This window comes from Felis catus, chromosome A1 (assembly GCF_018350175.1).
Source record: "Felis catus isolate Fca126 chromosome A1, F.catus_Fca126_mat1.0, whole genome shotgun sequence".
In the NCBI taxonomy this organism is placed as follows: Eukaryota; Metazoa; Chordata; class Mammalia; order Carnivora; family Felidae; genus Felis; species Felis catus.
In genome coordinates this window covers 123,724,412-123,748,341 of record NC_058368.1, presented here as the reverse complement: position 1 = coordinate 123,748,341, position 23,930 = coordinate 123,724,412, and the positions used below count along the sequence as shown (strand labels likewise).

At 36.0% G+C, this 23,930-nt stretch overlaps 1 protein-coding gene across 4 annotated transcripts in view; it reads left to right on the top strand.

Moving 5' to 3' along the window:
* PLPP1 (phospholipid phosphatase 1) overlaps window positions 1-23,930 on the top strand; it is a 90,398-nt gene that overhangs the window by 22,635 nt on the left and 43,833 nt on the right. For 3 of the 4 annotated variants that reach the window (XM_003980966.6, XM_019834145.3, XM_019834155.3), the window contains exon 2: window positions 7,607-7,761. The exons of the other annotated variant lie outside the window; for it this stretch is intronic. In XM_003980966.6, coding sequence (XP_003981015.1) covers window positions 7,607-7,761 — 155 coding nt within the window. The remainder of the gene's footprint in view (window positions 1-7,606; window positions 7,762-23,930) is intronic. 4 annotated transcript variants of the gene reach the window in all.

Sequence of the window (23,930 nt, the reverse complement as noted above, 5' to 3'; positions counted from 1 at the left end):
TGTGCATTCATCCAATATTTGTTGAGGGCCTGCCCTGTTGTAAGCATTGACTTAAGTGCTTAGGATATATCAGTGAACAAAAATGTCCATACCTAATGAAGCTTGTGTTCTAGTATTGTTAGGATGAAGTGAAAATTAATGTTAGATGTTCAGTATGGTGCCAAATACATAGAGGTGTGTACGGTGTTTTAGTCTTCTTTATTCCCCTCTGCTACACTTTTCTATCAGGGCCAAAGGGCCAGGGGATTATGGCCGCAGGGAAAGAGTGAAGCCAATAACTAATAATTAGGTGTGGCTTCTCCAAAGGGGACTTGCTTTGTGACTACTTTGCATAGCAATACAAATGAAATAGGAAGCTTTTAAAATTTTTTGTAAAAAAACCTCTAATTGACCCTGTTTTGGATGGTCTTTGTTGTCTACCTGTGCTTTCATTTCCTCCCATCTACCATGGATCTAGTTTTGTCCATTCATCCATATTGTCAAGTCCCCTCTGCATCCCCCCCCGCCCCCCCCGCCCCCCCAACCCATTCTATCACCTCAGTTCACTATCCTACCTTTTGTGCTACAGACAAAAAGAAATTGTTAGCCTTCTTCTGCCTTATTTGTTCTTCAAGGTATGGGCCAAGTTACCCTTTCCTTCCTTTTTGTCCAGAGGACATATAAAGGTCACCTCTACCCACTTGCTCTTCACTTCTTAAATCTTGTCAGTCTTTGTGTTCCCAGTCCAAGTGCGGCAATTCTTCTGTCAGTGACCTCTTGTCTGTTCTTTTTCTGCTCAGCTTCTTTATAAGTGGCATTTGTTAAGACCAGGTGAACTCAGTGGGTGCGTGGCCTCATTGACCTGGGTTCAAATCCTAATTCTGCAACCTTTGTGGCCTTGGGCAGGTTTCTTTATCTTCAAATCGATATAATAGTACTTACCTTTTCAAGTTAATTGAGATTAGAAAACTGCAACGCGTACCATACTGTCAGGATATAGGGTAAGAGTTCATTAAAAAGTAGCTACTGTTACTGGTATTTTTTTAAAGTGCCCCTTCATTTTTCCTGGCATTATATTTTCTTTCATATTGTATCCCGTTTTCCTGGTAGTTCCTTCCGTATTAGTTGGCTTTGTTGACTTTGTGTTTTCTTTCCAAGATTATGACTATTGTCACTTTCACTGAGTGATCTTAATAAAATCTCGTGGCTTCACCTCTCCCCTTTATAATTGATAATTTCATATATTCATCTTTTTTCTTTTTTTAATATTTATTTTTGAGAGAGAGATCGAGAGAGAGCACGTGTGTAAGTGGGGGAGGGGCAGAGAGGGATGGGGAACAGAGGATCTAAAGCAGGCTCTGCATTGACAGTAGTGAGCCCAATCCAAAGCTTGAACTCACGATCTGTGAGATCATGACCTGAGCTGAAGTTGGATGCTCAACTAATTGAGCCACCCAGGCACCCCCAGATATTCTTTTGTCTTCATTCTCTCTTGAGTGTCAGCTATATGAGTCTAGCTGTGTGCTAGACATGAAACATTTGTCAAATGATGAGGAGTAATAATTAGGAAGGGGTGCATTGAATCTGTAGAAGAAACCATCCATCTTACCTGCAAACTTACTAGTTTCACTTGTTGGAGAAATTTTGAATGATTCTCTTTACTTTTGGACATTTTGTTTTAAACATTTGTTTATTTTTATTTTGAGAGTGAGTGAGCAGGGGAGGGGCAGAGAGAGGTTGAGACAGGATCTCAAGCAGTCTCTGTGCTGTCATCATGGAGCCTGTTGCTGAGCTTGATCCCATGAACTGTAGGATCATGACCTGAGCTGAAATCAAGAGTTGGACACCTAACCAACTGGGCCACCCAGTGACCCTTTACTTATGGACATCTAATGATCTTTTTAAAGGAGGGGAAGAAAACTTCTGTTCAAATGTAACATATAACGTGTCAATTAGCAGGAGGATTTTTCATGTGATTCTGGAAAGAACATGCAACACCTGTTTGCAAAGAAAGCAAGAAAAATACTGTATCCCTCTCTCCTCCCCATGTATTTTGTTCAAACTTAATTGGACACCAAATAAAGAACATTCCTTAAGTTTGGAATGAATACAACTTTCTATAAACTGCGCAAGTAACACAAAATAGTAAAGAGCCAAAAAGTTTTTATTTACTTTTAACCTAGGACTGCTAAAAGGAGAAAATGAAAGGGTGTGTAGAGGCACATTTCACGAAAGTAACTGTAGACTTACTTGTTACACTCAAGTATACTATATGTAGAAAATACACAAACATAGTTAAATTTACATATGCTGGATTTTTTTTTTCTTTTTGAAAGGGAAAATATTTTTTACATAAGGGTTTTACCCACTACCTTTTGGTAAACCATGAACCCCTAGAAGCAGTTCCCTCACTGTTTATTTTTCTTGTAAGTTTTGCTGAAGTTTCACATTTCTCTTCTGTAGTTTACAGCAAAGTATACTTAGACTTTAGGATGGCTCAGTCAGCCCACGTGTAGTAGATTCAGATGTATCCTAGGTCACACAGAGCAATTCCACCTTCATACCCAGTCTTACTGAAAGAAATCAATTGTCTGTATGTAGACCAACTTAGTCTCTAATAATCATGAACTTGACTGAATGGGACCTAAAAGAAAATGTTTTTCTTCTTTCTCGTTTGTAGAGCAGGGAAATGGGACCCTGGTGGTTAGACTCCTTTCCTAAAAAAAATAAAAAAATTTAAAAAAAAAGTGGTATGATGTGGTGAAAAGAAGAGGAACTTTTTGTTGAAATGCTGGCTCCCCTGCTTACCACCTGTGTAATAGTGGTTATTTGCCCTAGTGCATACCCACAAGCTGTGTACTCTTGAGTTACTTAGTATCTCTGAGTTTCTGATAAGATTTAGCCCAGAGATAGAGGTGGTATCTTGTTAACAGTTTAATAATTTGATGTATTTGTGTTTTTCTTTTTTTCGTAAGCCTTTAACAAGACTAATAATTTCATTAACCTGCAAAAACTGATGTAGTTAGTTGATCTGACTTTTCCTTCGTTTTCCATTTCATTCATGTTTGATCTATATTCTTTTCACTTTATTGAGCTTTTAAAAAATAAGTTACGGAAAATAAGTTATTGTACTGAATGCTTGTTTCATCACTTTTTTTAATGTTTATTTATTTTTGAGAGAGACAGAGACAGAGACAGAGACCGAGTGTGAGTGGGGGAGGGACAGAGAGAGAGGGAGTCATACAATCCAATGTAGGCTCCAGGCTCGAACCCACAAGTTGCAAGATAATGACCTGAGCTGAAGTCAGATGCTTAACCAACTGAGCCACCCAGGCACCCCCTCTTTTTTTTAATGTTTATTTTATTTTTAAGAGAGAGAAAGAGCATGAGTAGGGAGGGTCAGAGAGAGGAGGAGACACAGGAGAGGGTTTATTTAGAGAAGCATCTTCCTATAACACTAACTTGAACACAGTATTCTCCATTACTATCCTAAAATATTATTGAAAATTATCTCTATGGCAGAGAATATTCCATTGCTTTTTAAATAGAGGTGTCTGTTTAGGGGGATAGATATGCTATGGTGTGTGTGTGTGTGTGTGTGTGTGTGTGTGTGTGTGTGTGCGTGTGTGTGCGTGTGTGCATGCGTGTGCCTGCCTTAGTCTGCTTGGTCAGCTGTAACAAAATGCCAAAGATATGGTGGCTTAAACAACAAATTTATTTTCTCATATTTCTGGAGGCTGGAATTGTAAGATCAGGATGCCATCATGGTTGGGTTCAGGTGAGTACTCTCTTTCTGGCTTATAGATGGACACCTTTTTGTTGTGTCCCCTCATGGCCTTTCCTCAGGCATGCACACTGAGAGAGAGAGATCTCTCTTTTTTCCTCTTCTTTTAACTAAAATGTTTTTTTTAAAGTTTTAGTTATTTTGAGATCTTGAAAGAGAGCATGAGTAGAGGAGGGAGAGAGAATCCCAAGCAGGCTCTGCACTGTTAGCACAGAGCCCAATATGGGGCTCTAACCCATGAACCATGAGATCATGACCTGAGCCAAAATCAGGAGTCAGACGATTAACCAACTGAGCCGTCCAGACACCCCCTATCTTTTCCTCTTCTTATAAGACCAGTCCTGTTGGATTAAGTCATTGGATTTATGACCTCATTCAACCCTAATTACCTCCTAAAAGACCTACCTCCAAGTATGATAAAATTGGGGGTTAGAGCTCCAACATAAGAATTCTTTGGGGCACTGAATTCAGTTCATAGGGATGTGCTTCTACACATGTGTATATATAAAATATATGAGCAGTAGAGATAATAATTGTGATATATTTAACCTGAAGAAAGAGATTCATGCTTAGACAGTGACAGTCCAGTATTGAAGCTCATTATTGAAGATTCTTCGTAAAGATATTGGAGTGTTATTGCAGGTGGTATAATATTATCATAAAAGGGTGGTTACCTGAGATACCCTTTTTACTCAGACCTCATAGACTACTCAGTTCTCACTCTCCTTAATGTCTCAGTATTTGACATTTTACCTTTCTTTTTTTTTTTTAATTTTTTTTTTCAACGTTTATTTATTTTTGGGACAGAGAGAGACAGAGCATGAACGGGGGAGGGGCAGAGAGAGAGGGAGACACAGAATCGGAAACAGGCTCCAGGCTCTGAGCCATCAGCCCAGAGCCCGATGCGGGGCTCGAACTCCCGGACCGCGAGATCGTGACCTGGCTGAAGTCGGACGCTTAACCGACTGCGCCACCCAGGCGCCCCTGACATTTTACCTTTCTAGATACAGGCTTGATACTCTTACCTCTGTTGGCTTTTGTATCACAACATTGCCCTATTTCTCTGTTGTTCATTCTTTGCCAAGAATGGCCAGTGTGTGCTGCTGAATGAAACAGACACAGCCCCTGCCCTCTAGAGCATGGAATCATCTTTTCTTCCTTTCTCTCCTACAGTCTCTGTTCATGATTTCACTATGGATATTAGTCATTAGCTGATTGTTTTATCTCTGTTAGTTTTGATTTTGGCTGTTTCTGAACTGTTTGATTCCCCTGGCTTAAGTTACCACTTCTAATGCCAATAACTTGCATATTTCTCCCTACTTCTGATTGTTATCCATTATTCATTTAGCCATTTAGTGTCTTGTCATTTAGAGCCAACTGTGTGTGTGCCTGGTGCAAAGAATACGAGAATGATAGCGTCTTTGCCTTGAAGTTGCTGACAGAATGTCAGAAGCAATATATAATACAGTGTGATAGATGAGTCTATAAGGTGCCATGGGACAGATAAGTAAGGCATGCCTGCCTTGGACTGAAGGGGAAATGAGAGAGCAAGTATCCCCATTAGAAGGATGAACATATATGAAGGCACCTAGGGTTCTGAAAACATAGTATGTTCAGGTAACAGCAAATGGTTCAGTGTGATTGGAGTCTTAAGGGCTACATGGGGAAGAGTGAAAGATGAGGCCAGGCTAAGAAGTTACCAGATTACCCCAAAGGCAATATTCTCAATAATACTAAACTAATTTTGTTCCATCATAAACCACCTTCCACTCCTAACTTCACATGTCTGTCCGTGGGACCACCATTTTATTTCCAAACCCTGAAGTTCACCTTCAAGTCTGCCTCAGTAATTGTGACTAGGCGTGAAGTTGAGTCATTTCTATATTCACAACACTCTTTCATGCATCCTTCTCTATTTTCACTGTCAACACACTACTTATCAGTTAGTTCCTGGATTGTTTCAAAGCTGTATGAAATGGTCACCTTTCTACTTTTTTTTTTTTTTAAGTGAATTTCTCACATCCTTTATCTTACCCTGTTGCTGATCCTGTCTGAACAAAGATCACAGTGATATTTTACTTCCTATAGGAAAAGTCCTTTTTTAGGCCAATATTTTAAATGCTTAATTCTTTCTATTAAACACAATAATCTCAAGCACTGTTTATCCCCCAAAAAAACACCCATAATTGAAGAATTAAGAGTAATCTGTAGCAGAGAACATTTTATTCCATTCACTTTGAGTTTTTTTATGAACATAATAAGTATTTTATACTGAACAAGCTTTTCCAGACAACACGTCTCCTGCCTCCCGGTCTTGCGTTCTTTTCGCAGTTCTAATCTCTTAATTTATCCAGATCACTGGCCTCCTTGGGAGGCCATATATACATTGACTCTGGAATCAGCCTGTGTTGGAATCCTGGTTCGACTATTTATTAGTTTCAGCAAGGTCTGCATTTGTCTAAGCCTCATAATAACTTTGTGTGAAAAATGGGAGAAGTGGTATTACCTACAGGGTTGTAGGTAAGGATGGAGTTACTCTGCATAGCATAGTGCCTGTCATGTGTGAGCATGTAATACATGTTGGCTATAAAATGTTATATACCTTGAAAAACCCCTTGCTCATTCCCTGTCTGCTGTTGTTAGTGCAACCTCCTGCTACGCATGCTTCCTTATACCACGAAATGCTCTCCTTGAGCCCCTCCCTATTGCCTATAGTTTACCTGCTGTTACAAGTTCAATTCAGTTGCTTTTTTAAAAAATCGTCTTTTCTAATTATTTTGGTTCACGTTGACCTCTGAATTCCTATAGGACCTTTTATACCATTTAAGAAATTAGCCATACTTTCTTTTTATGGTATTTCTTTGTAAATTTGCAAACAGTAAGATTCATTTTTTGTCGTACATTCTGTGAGTCTTGGCGAATGCTTAGAGTTATGGATAACCATCACATTTAAGATACAGAACAGTTTCATCACCCTCTAAAAGTTTATCTTGGTATTACTTTTTAAACCATTTCCTCTAGTGTATATTCTGTGTCTACACGTAGTTTAGGCTCTTGAACCCAGGGTCTGTTTTATACTAGTTTGTGTCTCTCTGTATGGCCTAGGCTAGTACTGAGCTAGTAGTGAGTAAATGCTTGACTGTTTGAATTATATGAAACAAAGCATAAAAACATGGTGAACTTGAGCCTATTACAAAGCTACTAACTTATTTAACTTTGGTCTCATTTTATTTGGGTGAAAATTTCATTTTTCCTGTATAACTTAGTAAAGTGATTTGGAGCCTTGCCAGGGCTAATAAAAATCATTTTAAATTTATCTTGAGGATAAAGACTGAAAGACTAGTTTCTCTCAGTTTTTATTATCAGATGTACTTATGGTTTCTATTTTCTTTCTTTCCCCTCCTTGACTATTTTTGGCTGTTATGATATTGCTCAAAATTAATGTATTCACAAAGTTTTCCCTTTTTTTTCTTAAACATATTTAAGATACTGAACAAGTCAATTAAAAATAAATTAATTACAAAATGTAAAATATAAATCCTTCTTGTTTTTTCAACTTTATTTTTCCATGGGCCAATTCCATGGGGATTTCTTTATTGTATGTTTTTAAAATCAGAGGTCAACGCAAGTAAGAGAATTTATACTTGATAAAGGTGGGGCTGATTATGGACAAGCTAATGCTGCATGGTTTCCTTAATCTTCACTCTTGGGTATTTTGGAATATTGATCCTTTTCAAAAAGTACCAAATATGGTTAAGATTTGCATCCCATTCAGTAGACTTTACTTCCTAATGAAGTGAACTGAATTTAACCATGTGTGTCTTTTTTTCCCTTCCCCAACAGCTTCCATGCCTATGGCTGTTCTAAATTTGGGCCAAATATATCCATTTCAGAGAGGCTTTTTCTGTAAAGACAACAGCATCCAGTATCCGTACCATGACAGTACCGTCACATCCACTGTCCTCAACATAGTGGGGCTTGGTTTACCCATTTCCTCTGTAAGTAAATTAATAAGTAGGTAGTGATGGGTATGTTGTGCGGAGGTTGGATGAGGTGATGGAGTTGGGGTGGGAGTAAATCTGTAGCACTGTCTTCACCAGTGTTGATATGGTGAATGACTGAGGAGGATACCCACTGTTTTAACCTAGAGACATTGTTACTTCAGTTTCAGGGGGATGTTACCCAAAACAACTTGATGTCATCCTGAAGAATTAGAGAATGATTATTTTACAGTGGAAGGGTTCATTTAAGTCATTTGGACCAACCCCTTTCAGTACATCAGGGAAGAAACTTAGGCCCAGAAACTTGCTTAAGCCAAGTAAGCTGTTTTATGGCAGAGCTATAACTAAGATGATGCTTATTTTATCCTATTTTAAATGAAAATTGAAGCTATAAAAAGGAGATAGATTTATTTATTAAAATTGAGAAAATACTTCAGCACAAAGAATATCAATACATATGCAAAATAAAATCCTCGGAATACATTAAAACTTACTATTTTAAAAATAGTATTGACCTAGATAGTTTATCGGTTTATAGGATAATTTTGGTTTTAATTTTTTCAAATAACTGGAAACTTTCCTTCTAGGTTAAGGTTCACAAATTAGGGTTAGGATTGACCAATGAGATTTTGTGATTACTGTCTTTTATTTATTTATTTTTTTCATGATTACTTTTTTTATCCTTGGCTGTGATTCCTGAATCTTGCCCTTTGCTGTTTCTCTTTATGTGACTTGGAAATAGAAGAGAAGGAGCAAGATTTACTCATTGAGTGTCTTGGGAGTGCAGCAGTTCCTGGTGTATTTCTCCTTTTGACCAGTTGTCTTTTGGCAGTTGGCTTCCCCAGATGGCTGACTTAAAAACTTTGTCTTAGCAGACCTCGCAGGCTTGTTTCCTTCATAAGACTGGCTAGCTTTCTTTCCCTATTTTGCCCTGATGGCTAAGAATAATAACCTGACTACTTCTTTGGTTTTCCATTTCATACCTGAGTTCTTTTTTTTCTTTTTCACTAGCAGATTTTTGTGTTGTTTTGTTTGTTTTTGGATGGTCTTTAGTACTTTATTGTGGAAGGTAAAGGGTACCGGGTTTTTGTAATGTATCAAGATATATTAAATATTTCCTTTTATTGTCTACACATTCTAATTTGATTGTAAGTACTTTCATAGGATTAAAAGAGGAGAAAAATCTGGGATTTACTTTAGGGAAATAATTAATTTTTCCCTAAAAAGTAATTTCCATCATAATTGGTAAGGTTTATTTTAGGCTTCAAGCTTTTGAAACATTGTGCAGCAAAGCGTATAGTATTGCTACTTAGATGAAAATAGACTGTACTGTCTTACCGTAACTGTACTTTGTATGAAGTGCAGGGTGTTTATTGCAGCTGTTATTTTGAGCAGCTATAACCAGATAAAGTTTTTAAAAACTATCCCTTTACTTGAGGAGATAATTGCTTGACTATCAGGAAGTTACTTTTAGTTGTTTGACTTGGTACATTTTATCTGTTTCTTTACAAAGGTTAGTTATATAAATAATAGATACTCATTTCTGAGTTTAAGAAAATCTGTTATATAAAGGAAAAAGAAATCACCCTTAGTTCTGCCACCTGAAGACAGTTAATATTTTGATGTTATTTCCTTTAGTTGGACATTTTTTTAGGTCATTATGAACACATTGGAAATTCTGTTTTGTTCCTTGTTTTTTTTTTTTTTTTTACTAGTTTAATAAAATTTTTTGAGTTATTAATAAATATCAAGCACCTTTTAATTTAATAGCAATAAAGCTAAATTTTTAAAAAACAACAGGAAAAGACTTAGATAGGAATCCTTGGGTTCTTCAATACTAATTCGCATAAGGTTGCTATTGAGTGAAGTGACCTGGTATAGAAGACAATTTTATTTTCTGTAAAGTGGTTTGTGTTTGATGTAACTTAATATGCATACATACTTTATAATTGGATGAGTACTAAGATTTTAAACAGTGACTTTATTCTACAATTTGAGGTCTATAATCTTTTTAAAAAATGCACTCTGTACTTTTTATCAGCTAATCAAAAAAGATGCAACATTCAGAAAATTATAGATTTCTATGTTTTTGGTCTTAAGGTTTCTTTTTGGGTTTTAAGAATCCACTTTTTATTTGACATTGTTTTTTTTTTTTTTTCCTCTCCTTTTGACTTCAAGTAGGTTTATCTTCTCCCTCTGTAATTCTTCATACATTACTTTCATAAATTTTTACATTTCTAGAAAACAGTAAAATCCTGAATTTTCATGCAAACTTTCAGAGTAATGATAGTAATGATAAAGTAAGTGTTAAATCCCAAATCCCTGTGTTGCAATGAATTAGTATACTTTTTGTAGAGTTTAAAATGTATACAGTTTGGGAATAGAAAACTGTTGTCTGTGTTTAATGGGTTATTTTACATTGACTTGAATAGTGAGTGTGAGTAGTTGCTTTTTTTAAGTCTTTTTTTTTTTTTTTTCTGGTTGAAACTTTTTTTTAGGTCTTTATTGCTCCATGGTATAACCTTGTAGTAAAAATGTTTAGCCTAAAGTAATGGTATAGACTATTTTCTGTGGCCAGCTTATAAAAACTCCTAAAGAGACACTGTATATTATTCACAGTGATGTCAACTGCATCATGACCAACTATGGGTATATTTGGATATATGTGAAAAAGGCTTAGACTGTTGATATATAAATTTTCTTATAAATTAGTGAGGAACAGATGAATGCCCTAAAGTAAAGTGAGCAAAGGGCATGAACAGAAAGTTGTCAGTGGAAGACAAAAATTGCCAAAAAATATTTTTAAAAAGATGTGATTTTTTAAAAAAATCAAAGGAGTTCATTTTAACTTAATTTTATTTATTTTTTTAAAGTGTATTTATTTTGAGAGAGACAGAGAGAGTGTGAGTAGGGGAGGGGCAATGAGAAAAGGAGACAGAATCCCAAGCAGGTTCTGTGCAGTCAGCATGCAGATCCCGAGGAGGGGCTCAAATTCATGAAAATGTGAGATCGTGACCTGATCCACAATCGTGAGTCAGACGCTTAACTGACTGAGCCACCTGGGTGCCCCAAAGGAATTCATTTTAAAGCAACACTGATAAAATGGTTTGGCCTGTTACATTGGCAAAGGTAAAATCTTTCCCTAGCTTGTCAAGTGTATAAAACAAGTATTCTCATATCCAAAAGTGGGTAGGAGTATAAATTCATGTTAGATGAATATACGATTAGACCTAGAAATTATGTTTCAAATAGTTTACCCTAAGGAAATAGTACCAGTTTCTTGCAGAGAATTAGTTACAAGAATGTTTATTACAACATTATTTTTTTGTAGTAGAAAATTGGAAATAAATTAGTTCAGCTTTAGGAGACTGTTTATGATTTACCCCAGTGATGAAATACTGTAATATCCATACATTTTATAATTTTTGATACTAGAAAGATCTCTTTAATATACTAGAAAGATCTCTTTAATATATTAAGTGGGAAGGAGATACAGAAGAGTGGTAATGGTTCTTTCTGAATAGTGAGATTATTAGTATATGAGATTATTTCATTTTATCTCTCATATTTCCTATTTTATTTCCTCCCATGAACACATATAATTTTTCAAATAAGGCTATTTAGAAATTTTTTTAAATTGGGGCGCCTGGGTGGCGCAGTCGGTTAAGCGTCTGACTTCAGCCAGGTCACGATCTCGCGGTCCGTGAGTTCGAGCCCCGCGTCGGGCTCTGGGCTGATGGCTCAGAGCCTGGAGCCTGTTTCTGATTCTGTGTCTCCCTCTCTGTCTGCCCCTCGCCCGTTCATGCTCTGTCTGTCTCTGTCCCAAAAATAAATAAACGTTGAAAAAAAAATTAAAAAAAAAAAAAAGAAATTTTTTTAAATTTAGTAATTTTAAAACCCACTAGAAAGTTTCCCATTTTCATTTTGATAAACATGAAGCTTAACTGTCTGAACTGTATACCCATTTTCACAGTTTTTCCAGAAGCTTAACTGTTCAGTTTGTGGGTTTAGTTTAGTCTGTCTCCAAGAAAGTACCAAAAGAAAAGATTTAAATAATGATATTTAAAAAAATATTCCTTTTAATGTTTATTTTTGAGGGAGAGAGAGTGTGAGCGGGGGAGGGACAGAGAGAGAGGGAGATATAGAATCTGAAGTAGGCTCCAGGCTCTGAACTCTCAGCCCAGAATCTGATGTGGGCTCAAACTCATGAATTGTGAGATCATGACCTGAGCCGAAGTTGGACGCTTAACCAACTGAGCCACTCAGATGCCCCTAAATAATGATATTTTGAAGATGCATAATAAATCAAAATAAAAATTCCACTCCTTGTCCTTGTTGGGTTGTCTGTGGACTTGAGTGGATTTACTGATAAACCCATATCTCCTTAAAGACAGAAATTTTGTCTTGCATGTAGCGGTATACTATAATCCAATTCTGACGGTAACCACCCAGAATTGGCATTAGATTCCACTAGTTTAAGGTCATAGTCTCCAAAAAGACTGTCCTTACTTTAGTTGTCAGATGTAAGTTTGAGGGTCCACAGGTCACCCACACTTCTAACCAACTGGCTACAAATCTAGAGGATTTCCATGACTTCCTACCCCTACAAGACTGCCCTCACTTGAGATAGCAGTCACAAGTTTGGGGGTCTCCAGGCCACCTATACTTCTCATCAATCTACTACAAATTTGGAGGTTCCCAGGACCTCAATTTCCCTTGAGGGAACCCTTGAGGTTCCCTTAACCCTCAAGAAATGGGGTTAGGGGAAGCCTGAATGCAGAACTTCGCTGCCCTCTCCCAGTGGAATCAAGGCTTGTTGCCCTTCTAGCGCTCTGATGGATTCATCAAGCTTCAACTGTCTGGTGTTTTTATTGGGGTTTCGGGGTTTCATTTATTTCATTCATATTTGATTAGGTATGATTTACTGAATCATCGGCCATCTGATTAAGCCTCAATCTCCAGTCCCTTTGGCTTCCTTAGGGCTCTAAGCTCCATCCCTCTGATCACTTGGTTGATCTTTCTGGTGACCAGGACCCTACTGTGAGTCATCTTGTCAGCATAAACTCAGGTGTGATCTAACAGGTTCATGAATAACAAAGATACTCCTGTGACTTAGGAAATCCCAGGAATTTAGTCTTTTCTTAAGAGCCAGAGACAAAGGCCAAATTCTTTGTTATAGACACATCTTTCTATCTTTAACTCTATGGACTTGGTGTCTTGAACACAATTCTGCACTCAGATGTTGGTTGATAAAGAGTAATCTTAAGAAGTTTTAGGTTTTCCTTTTCTTTCAGTCTCCCAAGTAACGTTTACTGAGGAATTTGATGTTTTGTCCCTTACAAGATTTCTATTATTAAAGAAAACATAATGCTGATGCTTATTAAAATGGTGACGAAGACTTTATTCAAGATTATTGCAATAGGAACAAGAGATGGAGTTCATCTCTGAATACAACAGAGGCAGACAGTGTGTGAATATCAGGAGATGGAAAATTACTAAGAGAATACTTCAAGGGTAGTGGGATTCCTGGAAAACTGACCTGATAGCATTCTTGTTGAGGGTATACCAGGAGCAGATTGCTTTTCATGCTATGTTTGAAAGAGGTAATGTGTAAATTTGGTATATTAATGATTATACATCCATTTAACAGAACACTTGAAAATATTTTGATAAATCTTAATTTATATTGGATGTACTAAAAGGTAAGAAAAGTTACATAAATATTGAGTATATGCTGCTGATTATGAAAACTGAAGTTCTCTTAGTTTCATAGTAGCCAAACTTACTGAATTTCACTGTTGTTTTCCTAAATGCTATGTATTTTTAAGGGATTCATTGGAAAAAATATCTTCTCATAAAATCTTAAAAATAGTGTCAGGGATTGTTATGGAATGCCTTTGCTAAAGTTAAGGGATGAAGAACTATATTGCTTCACATGCTGGGCACAGCTCTACTAAATTAGTGGACATTATTTTCTAACTTAAATGGGTTGAATGTTATTTCAAGACGAGAAACCTGATTTTTGAGAAGCCCTAAAATCTCTTTCTACTACATGAATTTCATCAATGAATTATATGTGAGAAGAATATTGAAATTAAAATGTTGATTTTGCTTACCATAGAAATTAAGTTGTCTTACCATATAAATTGCTTTCAGAGTTCTGTTTTCTCACCACACTTAGATCTCTTCATCACCCCTCACTTTTTCAAGCAGAAAGGACATAAATTTTTATTTAAATGTTTATTTGTTTTTGAGAGAGCTAGACACAGAGCACAAGCTGGGTAGGGTCAGAGAGAGAGGGAGATACACAGAATCTGAAGCAGCTCCAGGCTCAGAGCTGTCAGCACAGAGCCCGATGGAGGGCTCAAATCCACTAACCATGAAATCATGACCTGAGCCAAAGTTGGACGCTTAAGCGACTGAGCCACCCAGGTGCCCCAAAAGGGACATAATTTAATTTGGTGAACACTGAGTTGGCAAAATGGCCAAATACAAATGTATTTTTGATGGATATAATGACATTAGCATGCAGTTATATTAAGATATATAAAAAGGTCAAATTTATCTTTTTTACATTTTTTTATACAGTTTATTTTGAGAGAGTGAGCGAGAGAGTGATTACAAGTCGGGGAAGGGCAGAGAGAGAGGCAGAGAGAGAGAGGGGCAGGAAGAGAAGGAGAGAGAATCCCAAGCAGCGACCGTGCTTTCAGTGCACAGTCCAACACGGGGCTTGATCTCAAAACTGTGAGGTCGTGACTTGAGCTGTAATTAAGAGACAGATGCTCAACTGACCGAGCCACCCAAGTGCCCCAAATTTATCTTCTTTATGTTAACTCTCAACCTTTTTGTAAAACAGACCATTTTTATTTTGCAAACTTTTCATCTCTGAATGTATGAAAATATTTGCACAGCAATACTTGTATTTTTTTCATTATGGACTAAAGAGTCTGAAGGCAGAGTATGTCAGTATGACTTATTATGGAAGTATCATCTGACATACTTAAGATAAAAGTGTAAGCATTTGGGGTGCTTGACTGGCTGAGTCAGGGGAGTGTGCACGAGGTGATGAGTTCAAGCTCCATGTGTGGCATGGAGTTTACTTAAAAAAAAATGTAAGCATTTGTGTTAATAGTTCATTATTTTTTTTCTTTCATAAATAGTATTTTGAAAACTATAGATGGGGATGTTATGTACTTTTTTTTAGGTTTTAAGAAACTGGTTGAACTCATGACCCTGTGTCTTTGAAAATTTTTTTGTAATTAAAAATAAATTTATACCTTGGATTTGGCAATGAGTTTTTAGGTAACAATACCAAAAGCATGGTCCTTGAAGTCAATAATGGATAAGTTTGGCTTCATTAAAATTAAAAATTTCTGCTCTGTGTATAGTATAGCAAGACTGAGGGAAAATATTTATAAAACACATACCTGGTGAAGGACTTTATTTGAAATATACAAAGAACTCTTAAAACTCAACAATATGTAAGTAAATAGCCCAATCAAAAAGTAGGGAAAAGATCTGAACAGACAGTCACTTCACTGAAGTAGATATATAGATGTCAAATAAACATGAAACAATGGCCAGTATCTTAGTTCGTTAGGGAATTGCAATTTAAAACAATGAGATACCACTATACACCTATTAGAATGGTTAAAATTCAAAACACAACAGCAACTGCTGGTGAGGATGTGGAGCAACAGATGTTCTCAGTCATTGCTGTTGAGATTGTAAAATGCTTTAGCCACTTTGGAAGACAGTTTGTCAATTTCTTGGAAAAGTAACCATAATCTTATCATATGATCTAACAGTCGTGCTTCTAGGTATTTATCCAAATGAATTAAACATTTTATGTCCACAGAAAATCACACAGTATTTACAGCAGGATCTTTATTCATAATTGCCAAAACTTTGAAGCCACTGAGATGTCCTTCAGTAGGTGAATGGATAAACTGTGGTATGTTCATATGATGGAATATATACAGTGTTAAAAAGAAATGAGCTATCCAGCCATAAAAAGACATGGAAGAACCTTAAATGCATAATGTGAAATGAAAGAAGCCAATCTGAAAAGGCTACGTACTGTATAATTCCAACTATATGACATGCTGAAAAAACTCTGGAGACAGCAAAATGATCTTTGGTTGAAAGGGGTTTGGGGGTGGGGACAGAGGAGGGATGAGGGATTGGTGTACAGAAGGTTTTTGGGACAATGAAACTCTTCTGTATGATGTTTTTGTGGTGGATGCCTGTCATTATGTGTTCATCAAAACGCATAGAATGTACAACAGAAAGAAACCCTAATGTGAACTATAGAGTTTGGTTAATAATAATATATCCGTATTGGTTCATCAGTTAAAGACATTGATAATGGAGGAAAATTAACGGTTGTGGTTGTGGAGAGGGAATGTTCCTGCTCAGTTTTTTTTTTTTTTAATCTAAAATTGCTTTAAAAGATAGAGTGTATTAATTAAAAAAAAATTTAAAGAAAAAAATTTGTTCATCAAGTCGAGTGAGATGTCAGTGTTCTTTGGCTAAATATTAGTAATGATTGCTAAAAATGATTATCCTTGTAGTTAATGAATATTTATATATTCATTGCTAGGAGTAGGATTATGTGGTAGGAAACTAAAATTTCAGGGCTACGCTTCATCTTATTTATGTTAACTCATAGGAGTATTTTGACTTCAGATTATTGGTTCTCAGGAAAGGAGTGCAAAATTGGTTGACAGTTTAATAAATAAAATGTTTTACTTTATGACTTAGTCTGGCCAAGACTTAAATTTAGAAAACATGACAGTTACTTACAAATTCAGTGCAAGCTTTCAGTTTTTATCATGAAAAAATAAGGAAACAAGTCTTGTGACACAGTCCGATAATTAACAGAATACATGTGTGGGAGATGTTTAGTACATTTTAAGTAAGGGATCATTGCTGTTTCAGGTTTCATTATGTAATAAAACTCAAATAATTTAAAAATTTTTTAGCATCCTGAAAACTAATAGGTTGAATTTAGAAGCTTCTTTTCATAGTGAAGATGTTATCTAAATACAGGTTCACAGTCCATTATCCCAAACTCTTGGAGTCAAAACTTTTTGAATTTTTGAAAGGTTGTGTGATTTGTATATCTTATGTAATGTTCTCAGCAAGAGTCTAAGACATAATCAAAGACCTTAATATCTGTATAATGAAATATGACTAGTCCCAATTAAGTGAGGTAAATAAGGACCAGGGTCATTCCTTCATTTGTTCAGGTTGGATTTGGATACCAAATGTTAGGAAAGAACTAGGATTTTGAGGGCCTGGGATCTTAGAGTAAAGGATCTTTAAGCCCTTTAAAGAAAGCTGACTTAAAATTATTTAATTTCTTGGTCATGTTACGTGGTTACTTTAAACAAATATTTGAAAATCCTAAATTTAGTTTTTGTTGAAAACAGGACTTATGTTTAAAAATGTAAGCTTAAAACTGCTTATGTGAAACTAACTCATTTGTGATGGGAGTGCAGGATTGGTGATGTAAGTCCTAAAAAATAAGCATATCCAATGCAGTAGAGGGATTTTGAATACTACCTTATTCAGTAATTGTGAAGCATGAGCAAAAATAGTGTCTGTAAAGAAGTCACTCGTGAAACATTTTGGTGTTTCCTGTAGCTATAAATAGTTTATGTCATTGTATCTGGCTTTCTACAGGATCACTTAATATTTTATTGTAGCCAAATTCCTGTGGGCTCCTTCTTTAAATAAGAATTAGAAGAAATTCTCCAACATTTTTATTAATTATTTTTAAGCTTTCATATTTGGAATGAGAATGAGAAAGGGTCTTAAAAATGACAATTTGCTGCTTTTATCATGAACCTGTGTTTCTAACATGACAAGAAATAGAATTCTGTATTACTTGTAGAAACAACACTTGTGTTTTTACTTGTGGTTTTGGCTTGTGAACAGTCAACACCAGTTCAGAGCATTGTGTCCGAACAGCTTCTTTTTGGAAAGCAGGTCCCAGTTGCTGCCTTATCAGTAGCTGCTCACCGCAGTGGGTAGCAGCAGAGAGGAGTCTTTTTAATTAAGCTACTTTCCAATAGCTCTTCCACAGGCGTGGTTGTCTTGGCTTAGAGGGTGGGGGTGGAAATCCAATTTGTGATCTTGTTGTATCTAGAGGGATTATAAGCAGAGGTCACTGGCAGGGCAAGAAAAGTGGGATGCATGGTCTAGTGATTCAGTGATTTTCTCAGTAGAACATGTGGTAGTTTTGAAGCACAGTGTACAGGTTGTGTGTTTAGGTAAATACACATATGTGTTCTATACATTCTTACACTTGAATGTTAATCTTCTGATATACCTAAAAGCATTCTTCGAGGAGCTCTCAAAATTTGAGAGAGAAAAATATTTCTGTATAATTTTTATATAATTTCTCTGTAACTTGGGGTGGGGAGTATACCCTTGTTTAATTTTAGCAGATTATCTGTTACCTGTTATCTCCAGCGTGGAGAGTATTTCTGTTTCATGTGTCCCAATAAGAAAATCATGGGGCAAGGAGATAAAAAGAGTAACTGACTGGGTGCCTGGGTGGCTCAGTTGGTTAAGGGTCCGACTTCAGATTAAGTAATATCTCACATTTTGTGAGTTAGAGCCTGGCAGAGGATTCTGTGCTGACAGCTCAGAGCCTAGAGCATGCTTCAGATTCTGTGTCTCCTTCTCTCTGCTCCTCCCTCGCTTGTGCGCTCTCTCTCTCTCTCTCTCTCCCTCTCTCTCATAAGAAATAAATAAACTTAAAAAAAAAAAGAGTAACTGGAAAGGCATCCATTTTGTTTACTATAGAATTTTGCTTATTCTCTTTGAAATTATTGTAGTTTGGCTGCTCATTGTTTGGCTTAGAATTTTTTCCTATAGGATAATTGGAAGGCTGTGTTCTTCTGTGGCTTTTTGTATGAATTATTACAATGTTAGAGACTTTTAAAAAATCTCCTCCTAGCAGTTCTCTGAGGCTGGTAGGTGTTTTTCCTTTATAGCTACGAAAGGGTGGAGTTGGGATATTAACCTCAAATCTGCCTTACTCTGTAGATCACATTCTTTTTGACAGTACTTCATTGTCTTCAGTGTGGAGTGGGTCTGTTTTGATGAAAGTGGGTAAGCCCAAAAGAGTACAACTCTTTGATTTTGATTTTCTTTTATTAGTTGTAGTTATGAATGTGAATCAAGGTGGTGAAGATTAGATTAGGGAAGAGTGGCAGGAAGCTTGGGTTAGTGATAGCCACTAAACCTTGCAGTGAAGCTTGTCTGTCTATGTTGACTTTATCTCCTGGAACAGTTTCTGAATCCTCATCTAAACTCTTTAAGAGTGAAAATGTGAATCTGATTCTTTGCTCCATTCCTGAAATTCAGTGTGACTTTATGTAAGTCATTTAATCTGTTCATATGTATTTCTCTAACTTGAAAAAGGATGCTTTTGTGTCTATCAGAAAGCCATGAGAAGAGGGCTTGTTTCACTGATGCAAACATCATACTGGTTTCAAAGTCTGACCTTGTTCTTAAGAATAGGGTTAACTGATTTTGCTCCTAGTATAATATGTAAACCACTTTGGTGTTGTATTTTGGAGAAAGGTACTCTCAATTATTCACCTTTTAAGTGGAAGCAAAATGCTTTGCATGTATTTTTTTTTTTCAATCATTTCCCATTGTCTAACTTTACTACTTGTTTAGGGCTTTCATAAACTTTTCTGTAGACCTTTGAGCAACTCTAGAAGAACATCTGGTGGTTTATTTTACTTGATATAGTTCAGTAGCCTCCTTGAGAATTTTTGAAGAATAAGCTGATCCTCCCCCTCCCCAAATTTGGTAGGAAATTCTCAGTTCCCTTAACTTTTCAACTTCAAAGATCCAGTTCTGTTTCAGCCATTTAACTTCTAATTTTTTTTTAAAATATAATTTATTATCCAATTTGGTTATCATTACAGTGTGTAAAGTGTGCTCTTGGTTTTTGGGGTAGATTCCCATGGTTCATCGCTTACCTACAACACCCAGTGCTCATCCTAACAAGTGCCCTCCTCAATGCTCATCACCCACTTCCCCCTTTCCCCCAACCCCTCACCCACTCTCAGTTTGTTCTCTGTATTTAAGAGTCTCTTATGGTTTGCTTCCCTCCCTCTCTGTTTGTAACAATTTTTATGCCCTTTCTTTCCCCCATGGTCTTCTGTTAAGTTTCTCAAGATCCACATATAAGTGAAACCATATGATATCTTTCTCTGCCTAACTTACTTCACTTAGCATAATACCTTCCAGTTCCATCCACGTTGCTGCACATGGCAGGATTTCATTCCTTCTCATTGCCAAGTAGTATTCCATTGTATATATAAACCACATCTTCTTTATCCATTCATCAGTTGATGGACATTTAGGCTCTTTCCATAATTTGGCTCTTGTTGAAAGCACTGCTGTAAACATTGGGTTACATGTGCCCCTATGAATCAGCATCAACTGTTTAACTTCTGTGATCATGTCCTAGTTGATGCCATTTCCGATAACTTAAAACCCTCCACAGTTTGAGTTTTAAGCATTCTGTTCTCTAATCATCACCTTGATGGAAACAGTTCCTGTCAGTCACCAGCAGTTTATAAAATTGTTAAGTCTAGTGGTCTTTGTCTTACTTGATCTATTAGCAACATTAAAAAAACAAAAACACTTAAAAATGTTTTATTTTGAAATAATTTTAGACACTCATACGAGTTAGGAAAATAGTTCAGAGTTCCCTCTTCCCTTGACTCAACTTCCTCCAATGATAATCTGTTTGATAACTGTGATAAAATTCTGAGTATTATTAACTAATATACACTCCTTAATCAGATTTCACCAGTTTCTACATGAAGTTTTTTGGTGTGTGTGTGTGTGTGTGTGTGTGTGTGTGTGTGTGTGTAAAATTCTAGGACATTATCACACGTATAGACTCATGTAACTGTTCAGAACTGTTGATCACCCCAGAGAAACTCCCTCAGACTGTTTCTTTCTAGTCACACCCTCCCCCAGTCCCTAATACTTGACAACCAATGATTTATTCTGCGCCACAATAATTTTGTCAATCATGTTATATAAATGGATTCATGCAGTATATATCCTTTTGAAATTGACCTTTTTTTTTTTTATCCCTAGTATGCCCTTAAGATCTGTATAAGTTGTTGAGCGCATTGATAATTGATTTTTTTTACTTTTGAGTAATACATGAATGTATTGCAGTTTATTTTTCTGTTTGTCTGAGGGACATCTTGGTTATTTCCAGTTTTTGACTATTCCAAGAAAAGCTCTATGAGGTTCATTTTTTGGTATCTGTGTATGGATGATCAATTATTTATTCCAACATCATTTGCCAAAAAGACTCTCCTTTCTCCATTAAATTGCTTTTGTACCTTTGTAAACAACAACAACAACAACAACAACAAAATAGTTGGCTATACTTGAATGGGTGAACATAAGTTTTCATTTTTCTAGGGTAGCTACCTAGTAGTGGAATTGCTGAGTCTTTTAATAAATGTATGTTTAAATTTCTAAGAAACTGCCAAACTATTTTCTGCATCATTTTACATTCTTAACAGAAATGTATAGTCCACTAGTTCTGCATCTTTCCCAGCACTAATGTTGTATTTTTTTTTTAGCCACTCTTTTTTTCCTTTTTTTAATGTTTGTTTATTTTTGAGAGAGAGAGAGAGAGACAGCGAGTGGGGAAGGGACAGAGAGAGTGGGAGACATAGAATCTGAAGCAGGCTCCAGGCTCTGAGCAGTCAGCACAGAGCCTGATGCATGGCTCTAACTCAAGAACAGCAAGATCATGACCTGAGCTGAAGTTGGACATCCAGCCCACTGAGCTACCCAGGCGCCCCTATTTTAGCTATTCTAATTGGTGTGTAGTGGTGTGTCCTTGGGACTTCAGTTTGCTTTTCTCTGATGGCTTTTGATGTTGAACGTCTTTTCATGTGGTTGCTGCATACCCATGTATCCTCTTTGGTGAAGTGTATGTTCAGTTTTTTGCTCATTTTCTGTTGAGATTTTTATTTATTATTATTATTATTATTATTATTATTATTTTTAACTGTGGATCTTCATTTATTCTGAGTGCGTAAAGCCTTTTGTTGAATATGTGATTTGCAAGTATTTTTCCCCAGTCTGTATCTTGTCTTTTCATTCTCTTAAATGTCTTTTGAGAGTAAGAATTTTAAATTTTGGAGTATCAAGTTTACTGGTATTTTTTTCTTTTATAGACTTGCGTTTTTGGTATTATGTCTAAGAATTCTTCACTTAATCCTATTACAGAGACTTTTAAAAATATTTTCTTCTAGGGGTGCCTGAGTGGCTCAGTTGCTTAAGTATCTGACTCTTGATTTCAGCTCAGGTCACGATCTCGCAGTTTGTGAGATTGAGCCCCACCTTGGGCTCCACACTGGGCATGGAGCCTGCTTAAGATTTTCTCTCTCTCTCTCTCTCTCTCTCCCCTTCAGCCCCTCCCCTGCTCACACTCTCTTTCTCTCTCTCAAAAAAATGTTTTCTTCTAAAAGTTTAGAGCTTTCTGTGTTGTTCTGTATATCTCTGTGATCCATTTTGTGTAAAGTTTTATATGAAGTAAGAAGTTAGATTGAGGTTCATTATTTTTATGTGTGTATGACTAACCAATTGTTTGAATATCATTTGCTGAAAAGACCCTCCATTGTCCACTGACTGACTTTTGTACCTTTGTAAAAAAAAAAAAAAAAAGTTGGCTGTACTTGTGTGGATATATTTCTGGACTTTGTTCTTGCTTTATATATACATATATATAGATAGATAGATATAGATATAGATATAATATATAGATATAGATATCTATAGATCTATATAGATCTATATCTATATCTATATATTATATCTGTATCTATATCTATATAGATATAGATATATCTATATCTAGATATCTATATATATCTATATCTAGATATCTAGATATCTATATAGATATATCTATAGATATAGATATATATAGATATCTAGATATAGATATATCTATATCTAGATATATCTATATGTATATCTATATATCTTTCCTTCCTCTTATACCACATGTCTTACTGTAGCTTTATTTTGGGTGGTAAAAATATATATTGAGTAGCTAAAAATCAAATGGAGAAAAAAATAGGTACATTTTTCTCAGTAAATTTCAGGAAGTGTGACTCCTCTAGCTTTGGGTTTTTTTTTTTTTTTTTAGACTTGTTTTATCTGTTTCCCTTGTCTTTCCACATAAATTTTAGAATCAGTGTATCTACAAAAAAATATGGCTGGAATTTTGATAATAATTGCATTAAAGCTGTAGCTCAATTTGGGGAGAATTGACATCTTGAACTTGTTATATCTTCCAATCCATGAAGATGATGTCTTTCTATTTATTTAGGAAAAACAGTCCTTCATCAGTGTTTTGTTGTTTTCAGCATACAGATCCTACATATACTTACTTAGGTTTATAACTTAGTATTTAAGTTTTTTGAACTGTTATTAATGGTATTGTTGGCTTCTAATTGCCCATTGCTACTATATAGATTGTGATTGACCTTGCTACACACACACACACACACACACACACACACACTAGTTCTAGGAGTTTTGGGATAGATTCTTGGGGATTTTTTATACTCCCCTACTTTTAATTCAGCCTTACTGGCTGCCTTTTCTCTTTATTCTTTTCAAGTTCCTTCTCCTCCTGACTTTTTAATTTTGGAGTGCTCTGGGTATCAGTTCTTTGGTCTTCTTTTTGATCTGTACCGATTTCTTGGTGATCTCATCCATTTTCATAGCTCTGAAAACCACCTCTGTGACAAATTTATATCTTCATTTTGGACCTCTCCCTCAGTGGGCTTACTGGCTAACTGTCTACTTGATATGTCTACTAATGAGCACCTCAAACTCAGTACATCCAAGTTTCAACTCTTGGAGCTATCTGTTGCCCGCTCTGATATTCAGTCTCCAATCTTCCTTGTCTCAATTAATTTAACTTTATTATTATTATTTTTTAAGATTTTATTTTATTTTATTTTTTTAAGTAGGCTCCACACCCAGTGTGGGATTCAAGCTCACAATCCTAAGATCAAGAGTCACATGCTCTACTGACAGAGCCAGCCAGTCACCACCACCCCCACCCCTTCCCCAAGTTAATTTAA